This window comes from Zeus faber (genome assembly GCF_960531495.2).
Source record: "Zeus faber genome assembly, chromosome: 19".
Taxonomy (NCBI): domain Eukaryota; kingdom Metazoa; phylum Chordata; class Actinopteri; order Zeiformes; family Zeidae; genus Zeus; species Zeus faber.
Window position 1 is genome coordinate 20990368 of NC_137206.1, and position 23992 is coordinate 21014359.

Here is a 23992-nt window from a genome sequence, read left to right on the forward strand (position 1 = left end):
ATCACCTGAGTCGATCCGGGAACGCGGTGGGCTTCTGTTCTGATTGGTCGCTATGGGGGTAAATTTAAACCTCGAGGAACCTCAGAGGTGACTCCTTAGCGCTTATTTGGCGGTTTGCGGGTGGTCGTTGGATCGTCGATTAGTGCTGTACAAGTGGATCGGCCCACCCTTCCGGACGGACCCGCATTGAAAGGCCGGCCGCGACGCCGGAAGCCAGATGAGCGTGTAACGTTAATGAGATTGGAGGATAAGACCCTGAGATCGTGTGCCAAAGTGCACGGCAGACGGGCTCGGGTTACAGCGGACGTTTTAATTGACAATTAGAGTGACAAAATAATTCAAAATCAAAAGGTGGGAATATTCCCCGACAAGGAGCTCTTTTGAGGGGGCGGGCGTAGGGGATTCTGCTGATGCCGCATCCATTACGCAGCTCACTTCTCCAGACGTCTGCTGTGAAGCCGAATATCCTTAAGATCTGGTTTGGAATTGAACCTCTCGCTTCCTCGAATGCCCGACCTTCATCCCCCGCTCCCTCGCTCCATCGCTCCATCGCTCCCTTCTCCTTCATCATTGACGGGGAAGGAGAAAACAGCTGTTTGTCTCCGGGAACCAATTTGGCATTGATCCTGTATTCCCAGAACACGCTCCTGTTGGTGCGAGGAACGTGGGAGATGGGAAAATAATGCAGGGAAAAAACACATGCAGCGGTGAGAGAGAGAGCGAGAGAGAGAGAGAGAGAGAGAGAGAGAGCGAGAGGGAGAGAGAGTGGTCGACTCAGGTCAAGTCATTTTGTTTGGTGAATTAAAACGGCGCATTCCCCACTAAAAACCCCTTCAAACAGTCTTTCCGAATGGGCTCAGGTGGGGAAAACAAACATGATTCATCTCTTATCTTTCATTTGAAGGCGTCATTTCCCACATAGCGTTTGTCTCCCAAACAACAAGCAGCAGACTTCAGAAGCGGGTTAATTAACGCTCTGGTCCACGGCTCAGAGCGTGACTGGAATAGAAACACTTAGCGATTCACAAGCTCCCCAACTGCTCCGGTACGTGTTAATATTTACATTAAACAATCCTGTGCTTGCACGGAAAACATGCATCAAGTCCACAAACGGGTGCAAAAAAAAAAATATTAAAATCGGAAACACAGATAAACAAATAAAAGTCCCCCCCTGTAGAAGGACAGATTAAACAGCTTCCAGGGTGGCGGGGTTTCTCCATTTTTTGGGGGTGGGGGACTTTTATTGCCATTTGCAGTTTTACAAATAGGGCAATTACAGACGGGGCTCTGGGCCTGTGAGCTGTTCCTTCTTGGGCTGCCTGCCATGTATGGCACAGAAAGGAGACGGAAAGAGAGAGAGAGAGATAGAGAGAGGGAGAGAGAGAGAGAGAGAGAGAGAGCGAGAGAGAGAGAGGGGAGTGGGGATGGGGGGTGGGGGGCAGAGTGTGAGATCCAGATAGCAGGGGAGCGTCACGGACAGCACAACAGAATGTACAAGCGAAGTAGAAAGCAATGCTGAGGGTGAGAGGATAAAGTACGGAAGGGAGGGGGAGACAGAACAAGTAGAGAGAGAGAGAGAGAGAGAGAGAGAGAGAGAGAGAGAGAGAAACAGAGAGACTGGCAAGACTTTGTGCAGCGGAAAGGGGACTGTGCTTTAAAGAAGACGCGCTACCGTGGTAAGAGGGGAACAGGAGGTCTGTCGTAGCGTGTCCGTCCCTGAGAGAGGCAGGGGAACACGGAAGGAAAGAGAGAGAGGAGAGCGAGAGAGAGAGAGAGAGAGAGAGAGAGAGACGTAATTCTGAGAGAGACATAAGATATAGGAGAGAAAGAGAGAGAGAGAGAGAGAGAGAGAGGGAGCGAGAGAAGTAGAGTGGCATGCAGGTAAGTTGGAAGGAGCGAACAAAGAGAGAGGAAACAAAACTTCTTCATACACTACAGACCTGTTAAATCAGCCTATTCACATACACACACACACACACACACACACACACACACACACATATACACACTCACACACATACTGTAGCGGGAGAGGAAAGTGTAGGGTGCAGACTGAAGAAAGGAAGAAGGCGGAAAAGGCTGAGCGAACAATCCTGAGCAGGGCACACACACACACATGCACACACACACACACACACAGAGTGGGACCTTTGTTGCCCCAGCCGGAGCCAAGCCGGCAGGAAGCATGAGGAGAGACAGGAGCAGCAGCCACAGCATTAGGAGAAACCAGAGCCAGCGACTGGAGGAACCCGGGCAGATTAGAGCGACCACAGCCCGGAGATGAGAACGAGCCCTGGAGAGCGACCCGGGGACCACGGGAGTTTAGGGAGTCAGAAATGAGGGACTGTTTCTTTTCGGGCTCCGTATTGACTTTGCATTTCTTCTTCTTCCTCCGAGGGGTGAGCAGAGCAGGCCAGCTGGCATCTTGCAGCCGCAGCACCTGGACGGGGGATCCGCCATCACCTGGACCAGCTGTCACCGCTTCACGGTCGGGTTCATCGGACGCGCCTGTCGCTCCGCGGTCGCCCTTTTTGGGGTTTTTTTCGGAGAGGATAAAAGTTTGAGGGCGCGAACGACGGTCGATTCGAGCAATGGAGTTTTCGCTTCCGACCCCTTTTCTCCGGCCGCAGAGGAGAAACAAGTGGGACGAGAGAGCGGATTAAGAACCGGTTCTTCTTTCCGTAACAGGAGGCGGAAGTTTTTCGGGTTTTCCGCGGATCCAGAAGCGCGGGGTGTGGGCCCCCTTCAGTTCCCACTTGAAAGTCGGACTCCCAACACCAGAGGCCCTGAAGGATTGTGGACCATATAATAAGACGCAGAGTCCGGGTTTTTTTTTTTTAATCCATCCCTGGGAGGCAGAGTGTCAAGGGCATGGACCAGACGCTGCCAGAAGCCTCTCCTCTCACCACAACAGATACAGTGTTACACCGTGTTTGAAGGATTAAATCGAAGAGTTCAGTCCCCTCGGCAGCCGGGCCAGACGACCTCTCCCACTGACATGGAGGGCGGAGGGAGATGACAGTAAGCGATTTCCTCGGGTGGATTTACAATTTTTTCCCCCCTCCTAGAAATAAGTTTCCCCGTTTCGGTCGGACGTGAGGACGTCTACCAGAGGAGGAAGCAGCTGCGGTTCATTTTAAGTTCACAATGAAACCGGATAATTGGGGAGTTTCGCCTCCGGAAAATATTCCCCGGGAAAAAAAACAAAAGACTCCCCCTTCCCCCCGGAGGTTTGAAACACAAATTCTGCGTTCTTAAAAATAAATGATGGAACGGCCGGCCGATCGTCCCGATCGAGCTGCTTTCCTCCTCTGGTCTCTCCTCAAACTCCGACTGGGACTGGACGCCGAAACGACCGTTTCGTCTGGACTTTAGTTTCCACGGCAACGGCCGTCGCTCACCTAACAGTGAGTTGTTAGTGTCAGTGCCCCGGGATCACAAGTTATCCTTTCACCTTTCGTCCTCATTATTAGAATTTCACCAAGATCTAAATTAACACGTTCCTATTCATAGCAGATCGAAAACGCATAACTTATGGCACATATTATTCAAATTCCTCTTTATGGAATTAGCTTGACTTTCCTAACTATTTCAAGATTCCGCTTTATTTTTTTGCTTTGTTACAGCTTAATCTTAGGATGCCTATCAATTTGTATTTATTTATTTATTTATTTAATTTCGTGATTTATTTCAGTTCACTTTTAGCTTTTTCGGATTTTGAATAATGAAAGAAAAATGGAAGCGGAATAAAAAGGACGGCTGACACCTTCCGAGTTGAAGAACAGGATGAAGAGAAAAATAATATCAGTTTTGTTTTAGTCCATTTTAAGAGCGTTTCAGTCTGGTTCGGGTAAAATGGTTTTATTTTTGTTTTCGTTTCGAGAAAAGGTTTTCAGCGTATTTATGGAAATTAAGGAATTATATATATATATATTTTTTTTTTTCCGTTTTGGTTTGTGTTTTTCCTAATGATAACAACCTTGCTTGGGTCTCATTAATGAGACCAGCCCTTTGAAAAGGACGAACCAAAAGAGCAAAAGCTTTCTTTCATCTTTCCTATGAGCGGGACCCAGAGATTTTCAAAGCCTTGATTTTTATCAAGGAACATACAACCCCCCCCACCGATGCTTATTTTTCCAGTAGGCCTATCATAATACTCTTTTCCTAACATTGCATCTTTTGTCTCATTGCCAGGGATTTTCCCCCTATTACGAGTACACTTTTCCAAAACCAAGACCCTCTTCTCCCGTGATGAAGCCGGATGGCTGGGATTAATTGAGACACAAGGGTGGCCGGATGCCACATTCGGAACCCCAACCCCGAGGAAAAGCAGAGAAGTCCTGTGGCGCAGAGATTGTATCTGGATGAGTTTTGTCGTAAAAAAAACAAAAAAACAAAATGAGACACACAGCTTCCCCACACACTCATCATCGTGTGCGTGTGTGTTTGTACTGTATGTGTGAGCGTGCGCAGGGGGAAAAAAATTAAGGTGCACAAACACACACACACACACACACACACACATCATGCGGTTGGACGGGAACCGTTTCCACTTACTCAACATTCACTGAGATGCTGAGGGAAAGTAAAACTTCAGTGGAATCTGTCGACAGCCAACATGGGATACCTTAAATCCTGATGTGTTTTCTGGAGATTTCCCAGAACCGACCGGGAGGCTCTAGCAGCATGGTCTGTACCCCGTCCCCTGCTCACTCTGCGTTCCCGGGCTGAGTTCTAGGAGGGCCCGTTTGGTGCATCGGTCGCTCATCATGCTGCCGGGAGGGGTGGCGGCGGGCGGAGGGGGAGCCGGGGGCCGCTGGGCCGGCCTGTGCCTGCTGAGGTGGCTGGGCGTCCGGCTGCTGTCGCGGCGCGGGACCCTCCTCTTTGCCCTGCTCTGGTTCGGCTCCTGGGTCTTCCTCAACGGCATGGTGCTGGTGCACAGAACCATCCTGTCCGACTACTGCACCGACGACAAGAGCAAGAGGATCCTGCAGCAGCTGGTGAGTCCTGAACCGGCCTCAGTGGATGGAGGGGGAAAGGGAAAGTTTGTGGTGTGTGTGTGTGTGTGTGTGTGTGTGTGTGTGTGTGTGTGTCTGTGTGTGTGTGAGAGAGCGAGAGAGAGAGAGAGAGAGAGTAAGAAATATACGTACATTAGAGTCTTACCCAGGATTTTTGAGCTATTAAAGGGCACCTATTATGCAAAATCCGCTTTTTCGGTGCTTGTTCACATACATTTAGATCTCTAATGGGCCTACCAAGACACAAACTGTGAAATAAGACAACCCGGTCCGACAACCCAGAGCCTTCTAATCTAATCTAAGACATGTCCTGAAACAAGCTGTTCTTATTTGTGTCTCAGTACTGCCTCATATTGAGACACATTAGAATTAGAACCGCCCTCCATCCTAGCAACTCAGAAAACAAATATTTTAAAAGAAAGAGGAATTAATTCCAACTGTGTGTGAAGAATCTGCAGGGGGAAATTTCTTTCCTTCGAAAAAAAGTCAAAAAAAAGTATTTGCTACATAGACTGTAGGCTGCTCCAGTCAATCCACTGTGCGTTTCTCCAAACAGAACCAACCAAAAAGTAGATGTATTTATTTTATTAATTTATTTTATTTTATTTTCCGACGTTTACATGAAACAAAAAATACCAGCGCATGAGAGTCCCGGTGCCTCACGGTGCAGTGTCTGTGTACGGGCAATTAATTTTTACAAGGGGCCACAAAGGAAACTGAGCTGTGTTGGAGGGCCAAACCAACAATAACTTTTATTTAATTCTGCTCAATATTCATTTTCTCCCACTGTAAAAAGCAGCAAATTATATATTTTGATTAGCTGCTACTGGTAACCAGAAGAATAAGGATTTTTTTGTAAATATTTATATAAATATATGAAACTGGTGAAGGTCCAATAGGAAAATACTCCTATAGAAGTAATAAACTGTAAAAACAAAAACAATCATTACATCAGTCTTTAATTTCATTTTTAGCATGTTAATCTTCACAAATACTGAAAAGATGTTTTGCAGTATGTTAAAGATAAGCAATTGGTCAACTTGATACAAAAAGCAATAAGTGCTTTTAATGTTTTTCAGTTCATTTTACTTGTTCAGTGGGAAAAAATCCAGTCCGTCTTGGGCTTGAACACGTGCATTGAAATTGGTCTGAATGTCTGAGGTGGATGTGGGAAGGACAGCTGAGAGGTGACCATCAGTGATAGAGGATCTGTATCTGGATTTGTTGACCTTCATCACTGAGAATGTCTGCTCACATACTGTACGTAGGTAGATCCAAAGAGGATTAGAATCTTCTGAGCATGCCTCCTCCTGTGTGGGAAGTTCTCCTCTTTGAAGGAAGAGTTTAAATCAAGCAGTGAGACTGATCTAACGCGCTCTGCCAGAAATGTGTCAGACTGCAGGTCAATGAGTTCCATCTGAACATCAGTGTGTGCAATACGCACACTGCAGGTGAAGGGAGAAGAAACCATGTGCATTTCACTCTCAATTGTTTTGAAGTCTTGAAATCGCCTTAAAAACTCACCATGCAGTGCTTCTAACATGGATGAGTACCTGTGGAGGTGATCAGCTGATGGTGTGACTTCCTTCAGTGTTGGCAAGCGGGTGAGAATGTTGTCCTCCATTTGGCTTGAGAGAAGCTGCAACTTCCTCATGAAAGCCTTCACTGCGCTGTACATTTCATCCACAAAATGGCCCTTGCATTGCAGTTTGACATTTAGTTCATTCATTAGTGCAGTCAAATCTACAGCAAATCCAAGGTCTGCCATCCAGTCTGCATCTGAAAGCTGTGGGATGGAATTTCCTTTCTTTACACAGAACTTGTGAATCTCTTCTCTCAGCTCCCAGACACTTTTCAGCACTTTGCCCAGGCTGAGCCACCTGACAGCTGTGTGGTAGCGTATGTCACCATGTTCAGTCACATTTTCCTCCAAAAGTGCAACAAACGGTCTGTGATTCAATGCTCTTGCCCTGATGAAGTTAACTTTTTTAGTTACAGCATCAACAACATGGTTTATTATCAACACTGACTTACACAACACTTCCTGATGAATACAATGCAAAAATGTCAATATCCACTCAGGGTTCATTTCTGTCATTTTATCCTGCATTCTCTTCAAAAGTCCAAAATTTTCCCCGTCAGATCCGACAACCATCCGTTGTCACACCTGCCAGCTTTACCCATTTCAGTCCCAACTTGTCCAAACATGCATTTACCTCAGTGAACAAATCATTCCCGGTTGTTGTCCCTTTCATTGCTGCCAGCTCCTCTGTGATTTCAAAGTCTGTTGTTATCCCACGTAAGAAGATGAGTAGCTGGGCAGTGTCACGTACATCGCATTTCGTCGGGAGAGGGGGACGTTCTCAAATGCTCCCTTTTTCTCCGGGCATATTAGTGCTGTAGAGTCCAACGAACACTCCTTAATAAGCTCTCCGTCAGAAAACGGTTTACTTTTTCTCACGATTTTGTAGATCATGACATAATTGTCTTGACAGCTGCATCTCTGGATGTGCAAAGTTTAGTAAAAAGTCCTTGTTGGTTTTGCAGCTTAGCCAGCAAAGCATCCGACTCCCTTGCACACTCTTGATCAGACAAGTTATTGTATTTCTCCTCGTGTTTGGTCACATAGTGGTGATTTAAATAGTAATCCTTGAACACAGCGACCTGTGTACCACAAACTAAGCGCGCGCCTTCACCTTTGACTTCTGTAAATAAATATTTAGCAGTCCTTGTCTTGTTTTTTTTGGCGTGAGCTGACATTTTGAGGGCTAGCTGGCCAACATCACTTGTAGCTGTTCACCCACGCATGCGCACCCTTACGTAAATTTAAAAAATCCAGCACACTTTTCATAATAAAAGCTACACAGTCGTATTGCGTGCACAGCATAAATACTTTTTCATTTATGTTCTAATTTACGATTGCCCTCACGCGGGCCGGGCAGGGACGCCCAAAGGGCCAGATTTGGCCCGCGGGCCGTAAAATGCCCGGGTCTGGTATAGGGGTATGTTAGAATGGCTAGAATGCATAATCTCAGTGGTATTTTCTATCCTGGGAACCAGACCAATCTGCAGCTCATGTTTCATTTGCTCTGCAGCGTACGTCTGGCCAGACCCTACCATTCAAATAGGTTTCCACTCAACCTTGCCGGGGGCCGGGCCAATCATAACCGTTTATCTAATACGGGGCGGGTTTGATATGATATAGAGGAGAGCCCTTGACACACCTTACCAAGATGGCTACCGCTGATGCGGAACGGTCTGTTGAATCCACGAACGCAACAGTATTAAACTGGACGGTTTATTTTCTCTAAAAAGCTTTTGATGATAAGAATGATGTGTTTGCTGTACTTTGGAGGATATGGTAGAAGTTTGATTTACCAACTCACTCGCTCAGTGCTGCGGCACATGTATTTTTTGCTCTGATCGGTTGTAGGTCTATCCAGTTCTCTGATTGGTTGTAGGTCTATCCAATGCTCTGATTGGTTGTAGGTCTATCCAATGCCCTGATTGGTCGTAGGTCTCACATTTGTGTAAAATGGAGCTTAATAGGTCACCTTTAAATGTCATTCTATGGCGCTCCCTGCAGCAATACATTGATTCCACAGATTTGACGAATACATACATCTTTCACACTCTTTCACGCCTTTTGCAACTGAGCAACTAAAGCCTTGAGTCAAATATTGAATGAAAAATCCTCTACCTTAAAGCCTACATTTAAGAGGACGCTATGTTCACTTTCATCCTCTATTATTGATCAGGGTTCAGCTGAACTTTTGACTGGTTGCCACGGTGCTGCTAAGTCGCGGCATTTTAACAACGGCCATTTCCGACTGGAGGAAAACTGTCCGGAAGGTAACCTGTAAAAGTTGTTTATGAAGCCTGAAGTGTAATGATTGTAGAGAATGTGTGTGTGTGTGTGTGTGTGTGTGTGTGTGTGTGTGTGTGTGTATGTGCGTTTGTGTGCGCGTGAGTGTGTGCGTGTGCGTGTGTGTCTGTGCGCGTGTACGTGTGTGTGTCTGTGTGTGTGCGTGTGATATCACTCACTGTAGTCAAGCAGCTGCTATATTTCCTTGTTATTTTAGACATCCTTACTGATTTGTGACCTTACAGTGGAAACAAACACTCTTTTATTTTTCAACAGTTTAGTTCTGTCAAAGACTGTCTGTGCAGTGATCAAAGCCGGTTGTACCCGTGACGTCACTGACAGCTATCGAATCGCCGAAAACCCCTCTTTTTTTTCTTTTTTTTTTAAATTTCCATGAGTACAAAGTGACTTTCATCGAGAGCTTCCTGCAAGCGCTGCCAGCTCGGTCAGTGACGGTAAATAGTCTGGATGTCAGAGATAAAAAACACACAGGTCCGAGCAGTGACTCAGGAAGATGCACTTTGACTGGAATCACTCCTCTCTCTCCCTCTCTCTCTATCGATAGATTGAGCTATCTGTAGTCTGTCTTTTCCCGCATTCCATCGCCGTTTATTTGTTCCTTTTTCTCCCTCTCTCTCATTTTCCATGCCCCTCTCCATCTTTTTTTCCCATCATCGACGTTGAGATTCGGTATCGTCAAGCCAGTCAGCCAGTAGCCTGGTGAAGGTTACTTAGTTTTTGTTCTCTCACTCTCTCTCTCTCTCTCTCGCTCTCGCTCTCCCTCTCTGAATGAAACCTCCGTCCGTTGTTTAGACTTGTCTCGGCAGCAGGTCTGCTTGTCCCAAAGCTTGTCAATCTCCCGTCTCACTTCTTTCCCGAGGGCTCGGAGACGTTAAGCTCTCTTGGTAGCGGCCGAAAACACTCGTTTTTAGCGGGAGAGTGACACAGCAGTGCTTGAACCAGGAAGAGGTTCCTGTGCGGCCCTTCAGTGCATTGAAGCTTATTTTACACACGTCAACAACCAAACAAATACACCAAATGATAAAATAAATAAATGATGGAATAAATAAATAAATACATAGATAGATAAATAAATAGATAAATAAACAAATAAACAAGCATACAAACAAACAGACAGACAGACAGACAGACAGACAGACAGACAGACAGACAGACAGACAGACAGACAGACAGACAGACAGACAGACAGATAGATAGATTGATAAATAAATAGATAAATAAACAAATAAATAAACATAAAAACAGACAGACAGACAGAGAGACAGAGAGACAGACAGACAGATAGATCGATAGATAAATAAATAGATCAATAAACAAATAAACAGACAGACAGACAGATAGATAGATAGATAGATAGATAGACAGACAGACAGACAGACAGACAGACAGACAGACAGATAGATAGATAGATAGATAGATAGATAGATAGATAGACAGACAGACAGACAGACAGATAGATAGATAGATAGATAGATAGATAGATAGATAGATAGATAGATAGATAGATAAATAAATAGATAAATAAACAAATAAACAAGCATACAGACAGACAGACAGACAGACAGACAGGCAGACAGATAGATAGATAGATAGATAGATAGATAGATAGATAGATAGATAGATAGTTGTAAAATGATACATAAATAAATATATATTCAATTTAATTTTGCTGAATGCAGCTTTAAAACTAGTGTTAGAGTTACATACTGTAGGTTATGGTGAGTATTTATCATGAAATTACCGACTATTATATGATTTTAATGCTGGAACTGCCCTTCCAAACCCAAATTCAATCACCATGGCACAATGAGACTGCTCAGCCTGTTTCAGAGCGTGCGCTCCGCATCGCGCGCCGCGTCGTGCTCCGCCACTGCACAGGAAGTGATGTGACAAATACTGTATCTGGATGAAGGTTAGGGCGGCGGGAGACTAAAATAAACCTTCTGCAAACATTATGAAAAAGCAAATTAAAACACAGCTGAAGGTCAGAGGAGAGTTAAACAGACGGCTCACTGATATTTACTGCCTGATGTTTTTAGAGGACCCAAAAAATCTGTATGGGATTTACAGCGGCTGCAAACTTTCAACCCGGTTCAGTTTTCGGGGGTGAAGTGAACAAACCACAAACATTGGAGTATCTGCGGTTTACTACTAGTTTACTAGGCCCTAGCGGAGCACATTTCTGTTTGTTATAAAAACCCAGCTTGTGTGTGTATGTGCACGCAGCAGTAACAGGTTTCTAAAATCTAAGGTGGAGAAAAGACAGAGAGAAAAAAATGGAAGTTGCATTTCAAAGTTACACAAATTCCACACAAAAAGAAATTGGGATAGGAAATATTTATCTATCCAACAGATGAGTCTTGTTATACTCATGCACACATCACACCGTGTCCCCAAGTCATCTCCCAAGTCCTGCATGGAAACCGAAAAGCATAAAATAAAATCACTCATTTCATCATTTACTGGAGATTTTAACAGAAAAAAAAAATTCTAATCTCAAATTCAAAGGTACTGGAAAGTAAAAAAAATTAATAAAAGTCAACATTCTGAGGGCAAGATCCATTGGCAGCAGTTTATTTTCTCAAAGCAATCATGCCCTTAGTTTTGTGTATATTTTTTTTCAAAATGAGCATTTACTTCCACCATGACGGATGAGGCTCGTTGTTTCTAAATCTAAACTCCCTCTGTTCCTCAGTGTTGATCTCTGTAGTGTCGCTGCAGACGTCACCGTGTAGTACATGGGGACTTCATCCGTCCTGCCTTCCCATTCTGAAGCGCAAAGCTGCTTTAAAAGTTAAACCAAACACACATGCACGCTCAGAGGGGTTTTTACTCTATTTTTATTTTGTTTAACTTTTACATTTTGTTTACATTATTAATCCCTCTGGGGGGAAATTAGTTCTCTGCATATGCCCATTCTGGTATCTGACGTATCTAGAAGCAGTGGGCCACACACACGGACACATGCACACACGCACACACACACTACATCAGTCTCTGGTCTTCCTCTGCTCCTCCGTGGTCTCACATCATCTTAAATCGTCCTCTTGTCATAATTCTTGTTTAGTTTCTTGTTTAAATTTGCATAAACAGTATGACTGTGTATTCAAACCCCTCTTGGAATGTTATTCCCAAATAAGGAAAAATCGGACTAACAGTAAAGCATGCACGTTAATGTATTTAGATATGTAAAAAATAAAAAAATTCTAACGTTATAATGTAGATCAGTTAAGGTCACTCACCTGCACAGACTGATGTAGTCACAGCAACAGCAACACAGTCCGTCCCCTCCCGAACCCCAAATAGGTTTTTTTTCCCTGCAGTTGGAAAGACAAGCGCACAGGAGATAGCTGCTGAACACAGAGCCGAGCTGATGCGAGGGGTCCTGACACCCAAAACAAACGTACCGAGTCTTCTGTGACACAGCTGGATGGATGACCTCAGTAAAATTGTCAAAGAATGCAATGCATTTCCCTTTGTGCCCTCTGGACTCAAATACTTGCGCCGTTAAAGGCTGTTTTTCTCCCGACTGCCACCACCCTTTATTTTACACAGCAACCTTTGGCAGGCGGCCACGCTTGCCATTTATCAACCCAGGCCGTGTTAAAATGTTGGTTCACATCATTTATCACCATCATTTATGTAGCTTCACACTGGGCTTCGATGTAATCCAACGGGGCAAACGTTGAAGCCTTAAAAAAAACAAAACGTGTGGCATTGTATTGAAAAATATATGCGAAGGCATTTTGATGTATTACATTCTATTTTTCTGCATCAATTGATTTTCACATCAATCCTTAAGCATCACATGAATTTAAGACCACTGTGAAAATTGCCGCTCTCACTCTGGAGATAGCACATTTAATTTTTATGTTCCCTATGCCGTTTCCCTTTAGCTAATAGAAGTGATAATGGAAGTTGACCCACGCATTAAAACAGTCCGACTTTTTTTTGCCAGCTTTCCTATCTGACCTTGGCAGCAGCAGCATCATGAGTTATATTCTTTATTTATATTCCTTATTTATATCCTTCTTTGAACTTTACTGCTACATCTCTCAGTCGACCGTGTTTCCTGTGATTGTCCGTTTGCCACAGATGTCAAATATCTATGTGAACGTGGCTGGGGGATAAATCACCACCTGAGTAGGAGGACCTCCTGGATCGATAGAGGAAGCTGTAAACCAGTGGCGCGATACAAGCGTGCATTTCGTAGTTTTGTGAAGCTGAAACAAAATGTAATTGTGGAGAGAGTCTCTGACCACAGGTCGGGGTTCAGGGAGGGAGACGAAGTCTTTCTGGCCGTGGTTTGCCAACATGGGGAGAGTTTTTATTATAATGTTGAACAAAAAGGCTCGCTGGCCAGAAGTATAAATAATAAAGAATAATGATTTTGGGCGCAGGAGGAATGGCGTTCTGAACCATCTGCGCCGCCGGCCTATGGACCACCCAGAAGTTAAAGGGATGGAGAGCCAGGTACCACTGGGTGACCAGGCATTTGTGTCTTTCATGCGGTGGAGCCACTGAAGCGGGCATGGTCCAAACAAAGGGTGAAAGCACGTCCCAGGAGGTAGTAGTGGAGGGAACCCACAGCCTACTTGATCGCCAAACACTCCCGCTCTGAGAGTTGGCGGTCCCCTCCACCTTCTGGGCCAAGACCGCGCCCAGCCCTCTATCCAATGCGTCGGTCTGGAGACAGAAAGGGAGACAAAATGTTAGGGTTAAACAGCACTGGCTTCCCACAGAGAGCTGACTTTACGGGGCATCGAGTAGCCGTCGAACTTTAACACCACCACGTTCACCCTAGTCCACCCTAGTCTACGCAGAACAGGACTGACCCACCAGCACGAAGGGACTAGACCAGTCACTCGTGGAATACCCCATCACGCCCATGTCCAGCATGGCCTCTAATTCCGCCTGCACGATCTTGCGTTTGTGATTGTGCAGGCGATACGGCCGAGAGAGCACCCTCACCCCCGGGGGTCGTCTCCACATGTGTAGTGTATGAGGGACGTGAGGGCCTACAGAGAAGCGACGCTGAAGTGCGGCCACGTCCGCCCTCTGGGGCGGAGAGCGATGGTCACTAAACAGGGTACATACACAGTATGATTGGCCACATTTTGAACCTCCGGCCCCAACTCATCCCGCTCAATGACCGGCGTTACCAGAGCCACGGACGCCCCCTCCCTCCTTTCTTTTAAGAGGTTCAGGTGATAAATCGTGTCTACCCCTGGCTGTCGGACCGTTCTACCTCATAAAAGGCTTTTGCCACTTGGTGAGCCATTTGTTGCTGGACGTAGGGTGCAACACCAACGCCTCAACTCACGGTGCGAATGGTCTGAGCCGGGTCCCCCTGTCGCTGACGTTTCTGAGCCCGGAGCGTGCCAGGAGTCTTTCTGGCCGTGGTTTGCCTACATGGAGAGAGTTTTTATCATAACGTTGAACAAAAAGGCTCGCTGGCCAGAAGTATGAATAAAAAAGTATAATGATTTTGGGCGCAGGAGGAATGACAGCTCCTGGTCGGCTGACGCACCTGTGCGCCGATCCCTTCTTCAAGACAGACAAACATTAAGAAAGCTCCCTGCCTCAAGTCAGCCGAATCAGCACCGCGCGAGCGCCGTTTCGAGGCAGCTTGGCGGCCGCGGAAAGGGAGCTATGCTGCCGTCTGCAGCCACGGCTTGACCACGGCCCTTGGTCCGCCACAGTTATTTTACGTGATGTCATCTTAACTCATCTAGACCAATCTAATCTAATCTAATTTTATCTAATCTTATCTAATCTAATCTAATTTAATCTAATTCAAACCTCAGCTCGGAAGGGCAAAAGAGCAAAAATACTGCGTAAATATTTTGTTAGAGTAGAGACAGACTATTTATTCAATTTTTTCTTTTTCTTTTAAATTCTTTTAAACTTTTATTGTTTAAATTCCCAAAGTTGTCATTCCAGGCTGATAACGAGCAGCTGAGGAGGGGATTTGTTATGTAATGGATACAAAGAACATATTGATGACAGGAGAAGACTACCGTGTCCAGAATTTGTGAATAATCTGCACACACACACACACACACACACACACACACACACACACACGCACAAATTCACACAAATTTACATGCACACACATACATAAATCATCGCTTCAATTTCCAAAGTTAATATTCTGTTTTATTAATATTATCAATGGTAGCCTGTATAAATCAGGATTCCCCTTTGTGGTACAATACGATGTGTGTGTTTGTGTGTGTTTGTGTATGCCTTGATATTTGCTGTTAATTTCTCACCATCGTCACATTAATTGCCTCGAGTTCAGGCAGAGTTCAAACTGCGGAACGCGACAGATGTTTACTGTTGCGTCATGGGAAAAAAAAAAAGCCTTCCCATGGGAATGAAGTGGTGGTTCATAAAACACAGATTTTCAGAGTGACCGACATCGCGTGCTGGACTCTGGAAACAGCCCGTCCCGAGTTTCCCCTAGGGACAAAGGCTCGAGGGAAGCTGGGGCCAATTGGGATGTTCGGGCAAATGAGGGAGATCTTAATTCTTAATGGACTGCACCGGTGTCAAGTTGAGCTTTAGTCCATTTATCACTATACACACACATCTCACATTACCCCCTGACCATTTTCCCGACGATAGCACACACTTTTAGATTTATTATTTTGAACCATATGGTTCTCAAACATCCATAAGACCCTGATCTTATAAGCACAGAAAAGGATTAGATAGGTTTAAAGGTTCGAGTTTTTATAATAAAAAAAAATAATTATATGATGGTTACTAATGAAATACAGACATCATTTACGTGAGAAAGTTATTAACAGACTGTTGGTAACTACCTCTGTCTCTCTCTCTCTCTCTCTCTCTCTCTCTCTCTCTCTTTCACTGCCAACTACTTTCCCCATCAATTATTCAAACCTGCTCCAAAATTGATTTGTTATTCAGAAAATAACAAAGCTCGTAATTTTTCTCACATATGCAGCGCAGTAAATCCTCAATCCACTGCGAGCACAAGAGTTTTTAGAAATGAGGGGGAGCGTGCACAGACACACACACACACACACACACACACACACACACACACACATTTTTACACCACGTTCCAAATTATTATGCAAATTGGATTTAATTGTCATAAACATTACATTTTTTTGTTTTTCAATTAAACTCATGGATATTGTATTGTATTGTGTCTCAGGGCTCTTTGGATCACTGAAATCAATCTCGGACTCCTGTGATAATTAGTTTGCCAGGTGAGCACAATTAAAGGAAAACTACTTTAGAAGGACGTTCCACATTGTTAAGCAGGCCACAGCTTTCAAGAAATATGGGAAAGAAAAAGGATCTCTCTGCTGCCGAAAAGCGTCAAATAGTGCAATGCCTTGGACAAGGTATGAAAACATTAGATATTTCACGAAAACGTAAGCGTGATCATTGTACTGTAAAGAGATTTGTGGCTGATTCAGAGCACAGACGGGTTGGTGCAGATAAAGGCATAATGAGGAAGGTTTCTAGCAGACAAATTCAGCGGATTAAGAGAGCAGCTGCTAAAATGCCGTTACAAAGCAGCAAACAGGTATTTGAAGCTGCTGGTGCCTCTGGAGTCCCGCCAACCTCAAGGTGTAGGATCCTCCAGAGGCTTGCAGTTGTGCATAAACCTACTATTGGGCCCCCCCTAACCAATGCTCACAAGCAGAAACGGTTGCAGTGGGCCCAGAAATACATGAGGACTCATTTTCAAACAGTCTTGTTAACTGATGAGTGCCGTGCAACCCTGGATGGTGCAGATGGATGGAGTAGTGGATGGTTGGTGGACGGCCACCATGTCCCAACAAGGCTGCGACGTCAGCAAGGAGGTGGCAGAGTCATGTTTTGGGCTGGAATCATGGGGAGAGAGCTGGTAGGCCCCGTTAGGGTCCCTGATGGTGTGAAAATGACGTCGTCAAAGTATATAGAGTTTCTGACTGACGACTCTCCTCCATGGTAACAAAAAGAAGAACCGTGCCTTCTGTAGCAAAATCATCTTTATGCCTGACAATGCACCATCTCATGCTGCAAAGAATAGCTCTGTGTCATTGGCTGCTATGGGCATAAAAGGAGAGAAACTCATGGTGTGGCCCCCATCCTCCCCTGACCTCGACCCTATTGCGAACCTTTGGAGCATCCTCAAGCAAAAGCTCTATGAGGGTCGGAGGCAGTTTGCATCAAAACAGCAGCTCTGGGAGGCTATTCTGACATCCTGCAAAGAAATTAGGCAGAAACTCTCCAAAAACTCACAAGTTCAATTGATGCAAGAATTGTGAAGGTGATATCAAAGAAGGGCTCCTATGTTAACATGTAACTTGGTCTGTTAAGATGTTTTTGATTGAAATAGCTTTTGATTTCAGTAAATATGTTGCCCCCTAATGGTCCACATTCAACAAATGACCATTTTCAGTTCTTTACAACCTATAAAATGTTTTGAAACTCTGTTGTGCATAATCATTTGGAACAGTGCATTCTGAGTTTTTTATTTTTGAAAAAAATACTGTTATCATTGGGAGGTTTGTTCAATAACATTCGAATTATACCATAACGGTTGATGACTTGAAAATTATACTGACTGTCATTTGCATCGACTATTTAGGAAAATCTGAGAAAAATATCAGTTGAATAATAATTTGGAACGCGGTGTAATGTCAAACACATTCATGGAATAATCTGTTGTTTTCCTTTTACGATCATCAGATGTTCTGTATTTGTCCTCAAATTCACTAAAATGACAAATGCATGAATAATGAATAGAATTACGTCACCACAGATTTATTTTTGTGTTTTTTTTGTTTTTTTTTAATCGTTTTGACTCAACGTTAAACACATCGAGAGCTCAATGTTTGTGGTGAAGCTCTAAGTGGAGCATTTGGTTAAAACCCCGAGGCGGTGTTTGAACGCCGGCCCGTAGCAACATTAAGACGAGCTGAGAGGCTTTTTTTGGTCCTGTCTCCCTGCGGAGCAAGAGGTGGAGATAAAACCACAATGCCCTCATGCCCTTCCAGTGACGTCTAGGAGGATGTTTGGCCGCTTTTTCTTTTATATCTCTCTCCCTCTCCCTCTTGCTCTCTTCTTTCCTATCCCGCCCTCATCCTTCTGCTCTGTGTCCCTGGCTCTCTTCTCTCTCTCTATCCTCATTCCACCTCATTCTGTCTCATCTTTTATTTTCTGCTGATCACAGTGGAAGAAATTCTTCTGCAATGATCGGTGAGGTTAATCTGCCCGCTACAAGAAAACAAAAACTGAGAATATTCAAGATTATTTATTCTGTAGAATAAAGAGAAAGATTCAGTACTGCTCCAAAGCAGTGTTCTGACCAGTCTGATCTTATTTCTGATCAAGAGGGCTTTATACAACAACAGAGGGTGTGGCTTGGGTCAGAAGTCATTTACAAGTCTGTGTCCCTCAACTGTCTCCCTGGATGCCAACCTCAAACAGTAACTTCACAGGAACTTGTAAATGACCTGGCAGACGCAGATTACAATCCCTGACAATGCACCTCCAGGCTCCCCTGTGGTTATTCTTCATCTCCTTACAAGGTAAACAGGGCCAAATGTGATCTGGTTCTTCCATGTTAGAATTGACATTGTAGAGAGAAAGAACATTTCTCTTTACATAATGTTGGGGGGGGGGGGGGGGTTCCTGGGAAAACAGAGACAATGTTTTAAAAAACTCCCCTCTGGAGGTAGAGGCCTTTGTCCTCATTCAATATAAATGATCGTAAGCATTTTTCTCTCACATCACTCAACTGAAGTTCCTTTTCCAATTCCCACCCTCTCATTTTCTCTCTAAATAGCTTTGTTATATTTATTTTCTGTTATTCTCCCTCTCTCGCTCTCTCTCTGCCTTTTGGTTTTTCTCTTCAAACGTCTTTACCCTCTCCCTCTCCTCCTCTCCACCTGTGGAGCAGATCTCATGCCTGGGTGCAGATTAAGAATCCGTGGCGGTATTTGGACAACCCTGTCTTGAGTGATGCGTTCCCCAGAGTGGTCCATGCGACGGGGAAGAACTGGATAAACACGGCGGGACGGCAAAATAAACAAAGAAACTGATATCGTTGAAAGCGGAGAATGGCCTGTTTGAGGAAAGAGGCTGAAACTCTCCCTGCGAGCTTTTAAAGGAAAGCTGACGTCTCATTAGCATGCGTCAAGGGAGTTAGAAATATAGATTGCTCCGTAAATATTATGAGACAGTGATCTATGAAACTGTAATTCAATTTACTAAATGACGCTTCGATGAATAGGTCTGGATGAGACATAAATCATGTGTCTGTGCGCATACATATGCACGAGCACGTGTGTGTCCTTTTAACATTGTCTTCTGGGCAGCAAATCAATAAGGTTTTATAATAACGGTGAGCTGATTATTCTGTATCCAGACGCTGGCAAGAAATCTGTGGATTTGTGAGGTGTGTCGTTGTCTATGTGTGTGTGTGAGCAGCAATTTGTGAGCTGTAACATCTCTTTACCACAGACAAGTTAGACATGTATACGTGTTGACAACCACGGATAAAGGCTTGAACAGATGGAGGGCTGGCCTCGTGTTCCTACTTGGAACACTGGAGTGGAGAGAGGCCAGTAGCAGAGCTGGGCAGGCTGTGATGGGAATATTCTATTCATATCAGTTATTTGGACCGTGAGGTAGGATTCCGTGAAACCATGCAGCGCAGTGCGGTCTCCATCTCCTGTTTGATCCTCTTTTGATCCTGTCCATTGAACTGGGGATGGAAACTCCAAGAGAGGCTAACTGTGGCCCCCAGCAGGCTGCAAAACTCAGTCCAATAACAAAAAGTGAATGATGAGTCCCTCGATAGAGCTGGGCGGTATAACCAACTTTTTACGGTATATCAATATATTTTCAAACGAGCTATAGGACAATGGAGACAATACCGTTTATATTGATATAGTTTGATGTTGCGTTAAAATACATAACCCGTTTATTCCCTTCAGTGCCAGTGTTTGCATCTCCCCACTCTCTGCGCAACCCTGCCCGCGGGCAGAGGGAGAGTGGTACTGTCCACTTATCCTACGTGACTTTTGGCTTCTTCTTTTGTGAAGTCGCTTGAAAAAATCACGGGTGACACGTTGTGTTATTTTGGCCTTGTTTTTAAAAATATGGTTGCTTGTTACGGAAATCTGACAAGCGACTTCTTTTTTTTCTTCCCATTTATGGTCGCAATTTTCCTCAGTGCAGAGGTTGCCAACCACTGGGCCCGGCACTGGCATTTGCCACCAGGCCATAAGAAGGTGGGCAGGAATTTTTTGCGGCTCAGCGGAGCTGCTCTGCTGCTTCGCTGCTCTGCTGTACTGCGCTCCACGGCACAATCAGAGCATTCTTTTCTCCAAACAAAGCAAATAAAAACAGTGTTTTTATTGTAGATGGGTTTAATTGATTCTGTTTCCTCACCGAATGAAACAAAAACTTGCATATGTAACGGTGACACTTTCTGAGTCACTCCCCCCCCCCATCTATTTTGTGAATGTCGGCACAAAATAACGGTATCGGTAGCCTCAGTCAAACAAATATTGGCATCGGTATCGGCCCTGAAAAACCCATATCGGTCGAAACCCTACTCTAAACTACCAACTTAAACACTTGATTTAACAAGATTTTGGCCGTCTCCGTAATCCATGGATTCTCACCAGAAATGCTGTCAGAGAAGAGAGAGAGTCCTGGTTCCCCCAGGATGGCGAGCTAACCGGGAGGAATCTCCCCACTGCAGAACCTGAACGTGTATAGCGACAGTTTGATCCCGGGTGTTATGAAAGAGAAAAGTCAAAACCATCACCAACCACCTGGCCTGTCTGGGACAGCCGTTTGGCTGACTGGATGTATTCAAGGTTCTTGTTCTTGTGTCAGTCCAGACAATAAAGGGTTGCTCCGCTCCCTCCAACCAGTGCCTCCACTCCTCCCATGCCATCTTGACTGCCAAAAGCCCCCGGTTCCCGATGTCATAGTTGCGCTCTGCAGGGGATAACTTGCAAAAGAAGAAGGCAGGAAAGGAGAAGTTGGGGAGATCAATGCAGTGAGGCTATAGTTCCAGATGAACCTTCTGTAGAAGTTGGTGAACCCCAAGAACTGCTTCAATGTCTTCCTGGAGGCCGGGACCGGCCAGTCAATGACTGGCTGAACCTTGGCTGGATCCATCCGCACGTTCCCCTCAGCAACCACAAAGCCAAAGAAGGAGAGCTTGGGGACATATAATTAACGCTTCTCTGCCTTTACAAACAGCTTGTTCTTCAGAAGCCTCTGGAGAACACACTCGAGGTGACAGATGTGCTACTGCTCAGATATGGAGAATATAAGGATATCATCCAGGTAGATAAAAACAAATACATAAATAAACTCTCTGAAAACACCATTCACCATGGTCTGGAAGACAGCAAGGGCTTTGGTGGAACCAAAGGGCGTGACCAGGTACTCATAATGTCCCCTGGGTGTGCTGGAGGCCGTCTTACAATCCTCTCCCTCCTTGATGCGACCAGATGGTTAGCGTTACGGAGGTTCAGCTTGGTGAACACAGTTGCCCCCTGCAAGAGTTCAGGAGCCGTTGATATGAGTGGAAAGGAAACTTCCTGGAGAGCCCCCGCAATGGCGATGACTTGTTGCCCGTGTCGGTGTGGAGAACAAGCCTGTGCCTCCACCTCTCGTCTGAAAGTCTCTAAGTCGGCTGGGTGCATTTCTGGCCAGATTGTACCGTTAACGCCCACTGAATCAGAACAGATGAGAACCCACAAGCACGACACAAACAGTAGTAAGAGGTAAGAAGAAGACGTCAAAGTCCACAAGGTTTATTCCTGAAAACGGGCCAGGTCAAAACAAGGGGATAAATCTGAGACAGCGATGTCAATGGAAGAAAACACAGCCCTGGAACGTTTAAGACCGGTCCCCAACCTTTTTATTATCACGAACCGGAGCGCAGCGGAGCAGAGACTTGCAAGAGGGGGCCAGTGGGAGTGCCAGTGAGGGGCCAGCAATTGTATCAGGGTGGCTGTGCCCAACCCCGACCCGGTCTTCCCTTGGCGTTGCCCCTGAACAGGGCACCCCCTTCTCACGGCCCAGTGGAAAATGCCCCGTGGCCTGGCGCCAGTCCAGGGCCCGCTGGTTGGGAACGTCTGATTTAAGAGATCTTTTCCTTCCATTGGAAAAGAGGGAACGCTGCACCCGCAAAACATCTGCCAAAGCCCTTTTATCCAACCAATTTCTGGTGTGCGGTTTAAATATGAAGCTACTCTTTGTTGCACAAGTTGGATGTTGCAGACAAAACAAGATTTCAATCTGCATTGTGGCATTGTGTCACGGCTCTGTCAGTTGTTAAAAAAGCAAAGAAGAATTTAGTTCATGGTGAATGGATAAAATTGGCTTCTACTCCTTCTACTGACCTTTTATATTTTAGAATTAGTTGTTTTTAACATCCAGGTTCAGAAAATGAAAACCCCACTCTTTTTTTGAGTCAGCCAAGGGAATTTGCCAATTTGCAACAGCCCAGAGGTCCAGCAGCAGCGTGAATGAGATCCAGCAGGATCAGTGCAGGGTTGGAGCAAAAACATGCAAACAGGAATTCTACTTTCTGAACCTGGAATCAGTCACCTCTGATCTGAAATCATTGGGGTTTTGAAAAGTTAAGCAACATCAAGGGCACATTGAATTTCTGAAGTAGTTAACCCCTTCAGTGCCAGTGAGCCAAAAATAGAAGGGTTAGGGTCACTCTTTGCACAGTGAGAAGAAATGTGTCATGTAAATTTAATTTCTGGTTTAGAAAAATGAAAAACTTTATGGAAAGAAGAATGGTTTTAGTTTTTTTTAATGACCAGTCCCATCTGTAACCAGACTATTATTTAAAAGTTCTTCAACAACATGCTGGACGACAGCATTCTGGATGCTGTAACCGTGACGGCAGGGCTCATCCTCCTTGGAACTGTTTGCTTTGTAAAGACATAAAGACAGAGATGGAGACATAACAGACATAACAGTAATTTCTGCCAAGCGCTTATCTGAGTTTGATCGTGTGTTTTAAGCGGAAGAGGATCTATGCTGCTATCTGTTGTAGTACTTTTAAGCTCTAAATGTATTGAAGTTCTAGTCAATTCAATTCAATGGGATGGAATCTGCAATGCAAAAATTAATTATTACAATGGACGACAAAATGTATTGGCATTCGTTATATAAAAACAACACCATCATTTAAATATGTCAGCATCCACCCGGAGATGTGGAGGCAAGTGATATAGAGACCAAGATGATGAAGCAAGCAAGTGCAATTTATCAATATTTTGTCACCTAATGCTGCATTCAAGGGGAGTATTTCTACTTCTGAAAGTTGAGGCACAGCGAATAGCGCTGTCTCCTTTAAGATGAAAAGGCACCGTATCCATGAGCCTATAAATAAGAAGCCGAGCTCATGCCAAAGTGCTGCTGCATTGGCTGTTCATTAAGTCAATCGTGTTCATTAAGTCAATGGCTGCACAGTATCTTCACTTGCTCAACTGCTCATTACAAATCCTGGACTCTGCCAAAACACTTAGTGAAAAGTGTGTGTGAGTGTGTGTGTGTAGCTGTCTTTGTGTGTTGACATTGGGGGCATGGGTGGAAAGTAACTTGAGTACTTGTACTCAAATACCGGCTTTCAGTACAAAGTTCAGGTATTTGTCTTGAAAGTTGACATTGAGTCATTTAGTTCCATTTAAGGGGACATAATATGGTAACTTCATTATATTTTAAAGCAATTGTAAGCAACTGGAATACTCCACTACATTCATCTATAACATGTTTAAATACAACTTATAGCAAGCGATACAGTTTGTTAAAGAGTTGCTTTTTAAGTTTTAGTCTTCCAAATATAAGTCCGGCCAAAACTGGACCATCAACATTTAAGCTTTCCAATAGAGAGGCAAAAGGATGGTGATGGTGTTAGATAAGTACTTTTACTTTTTAGGCGCGAGCACCTTTAATGTGCTCTTGACGCTTTTGCACAAAATTGCCCAAATTTTGTCAACTCAATACTTTAAAGTGTATATATAATATAATAAAGATGACCTGGGAAGTGGTTATGGAATCCTCAATG

The 23992-nt window shown here is 44.6% G+C and overlaps 1 protein-coding gene across 2 annotated transcripts in view; it reads left to right on the forward strand.

Annotated features, from left to right (window-relative positions):
• Positions 1 to 1795: 1795 nt before the first annotated feature.
• dipk1c (divergent protein kinase domain 1C) overlaps positions 1796 to 23992 on the forward strand; it is a 41232-nt gene continuing 19035 nt past the window's right edge. The window contains exons 1-3 of one of the 2 annotated variants that reach the window (XM_080020515.1): positions 1796 to 1881; positions 2398 to 3038; positions 4195 to 5000. In XM_080020515.1, the coding sequence (XP_079876641.1) occupies positions 4770 to 5000 (231 nt within the window). In that variant the 5' untranslated portion in view covers positions 1796 to 1881; positions 2398 to 3038; positions 4195 to 4769. The remainder of the gene's footprint in view (positions 1882 to 2397; positions 3039 to 4194; positions 5001 to 23992) is intronic. The other variant, XM_080020514.1, reaches the window with a different exon arrangement.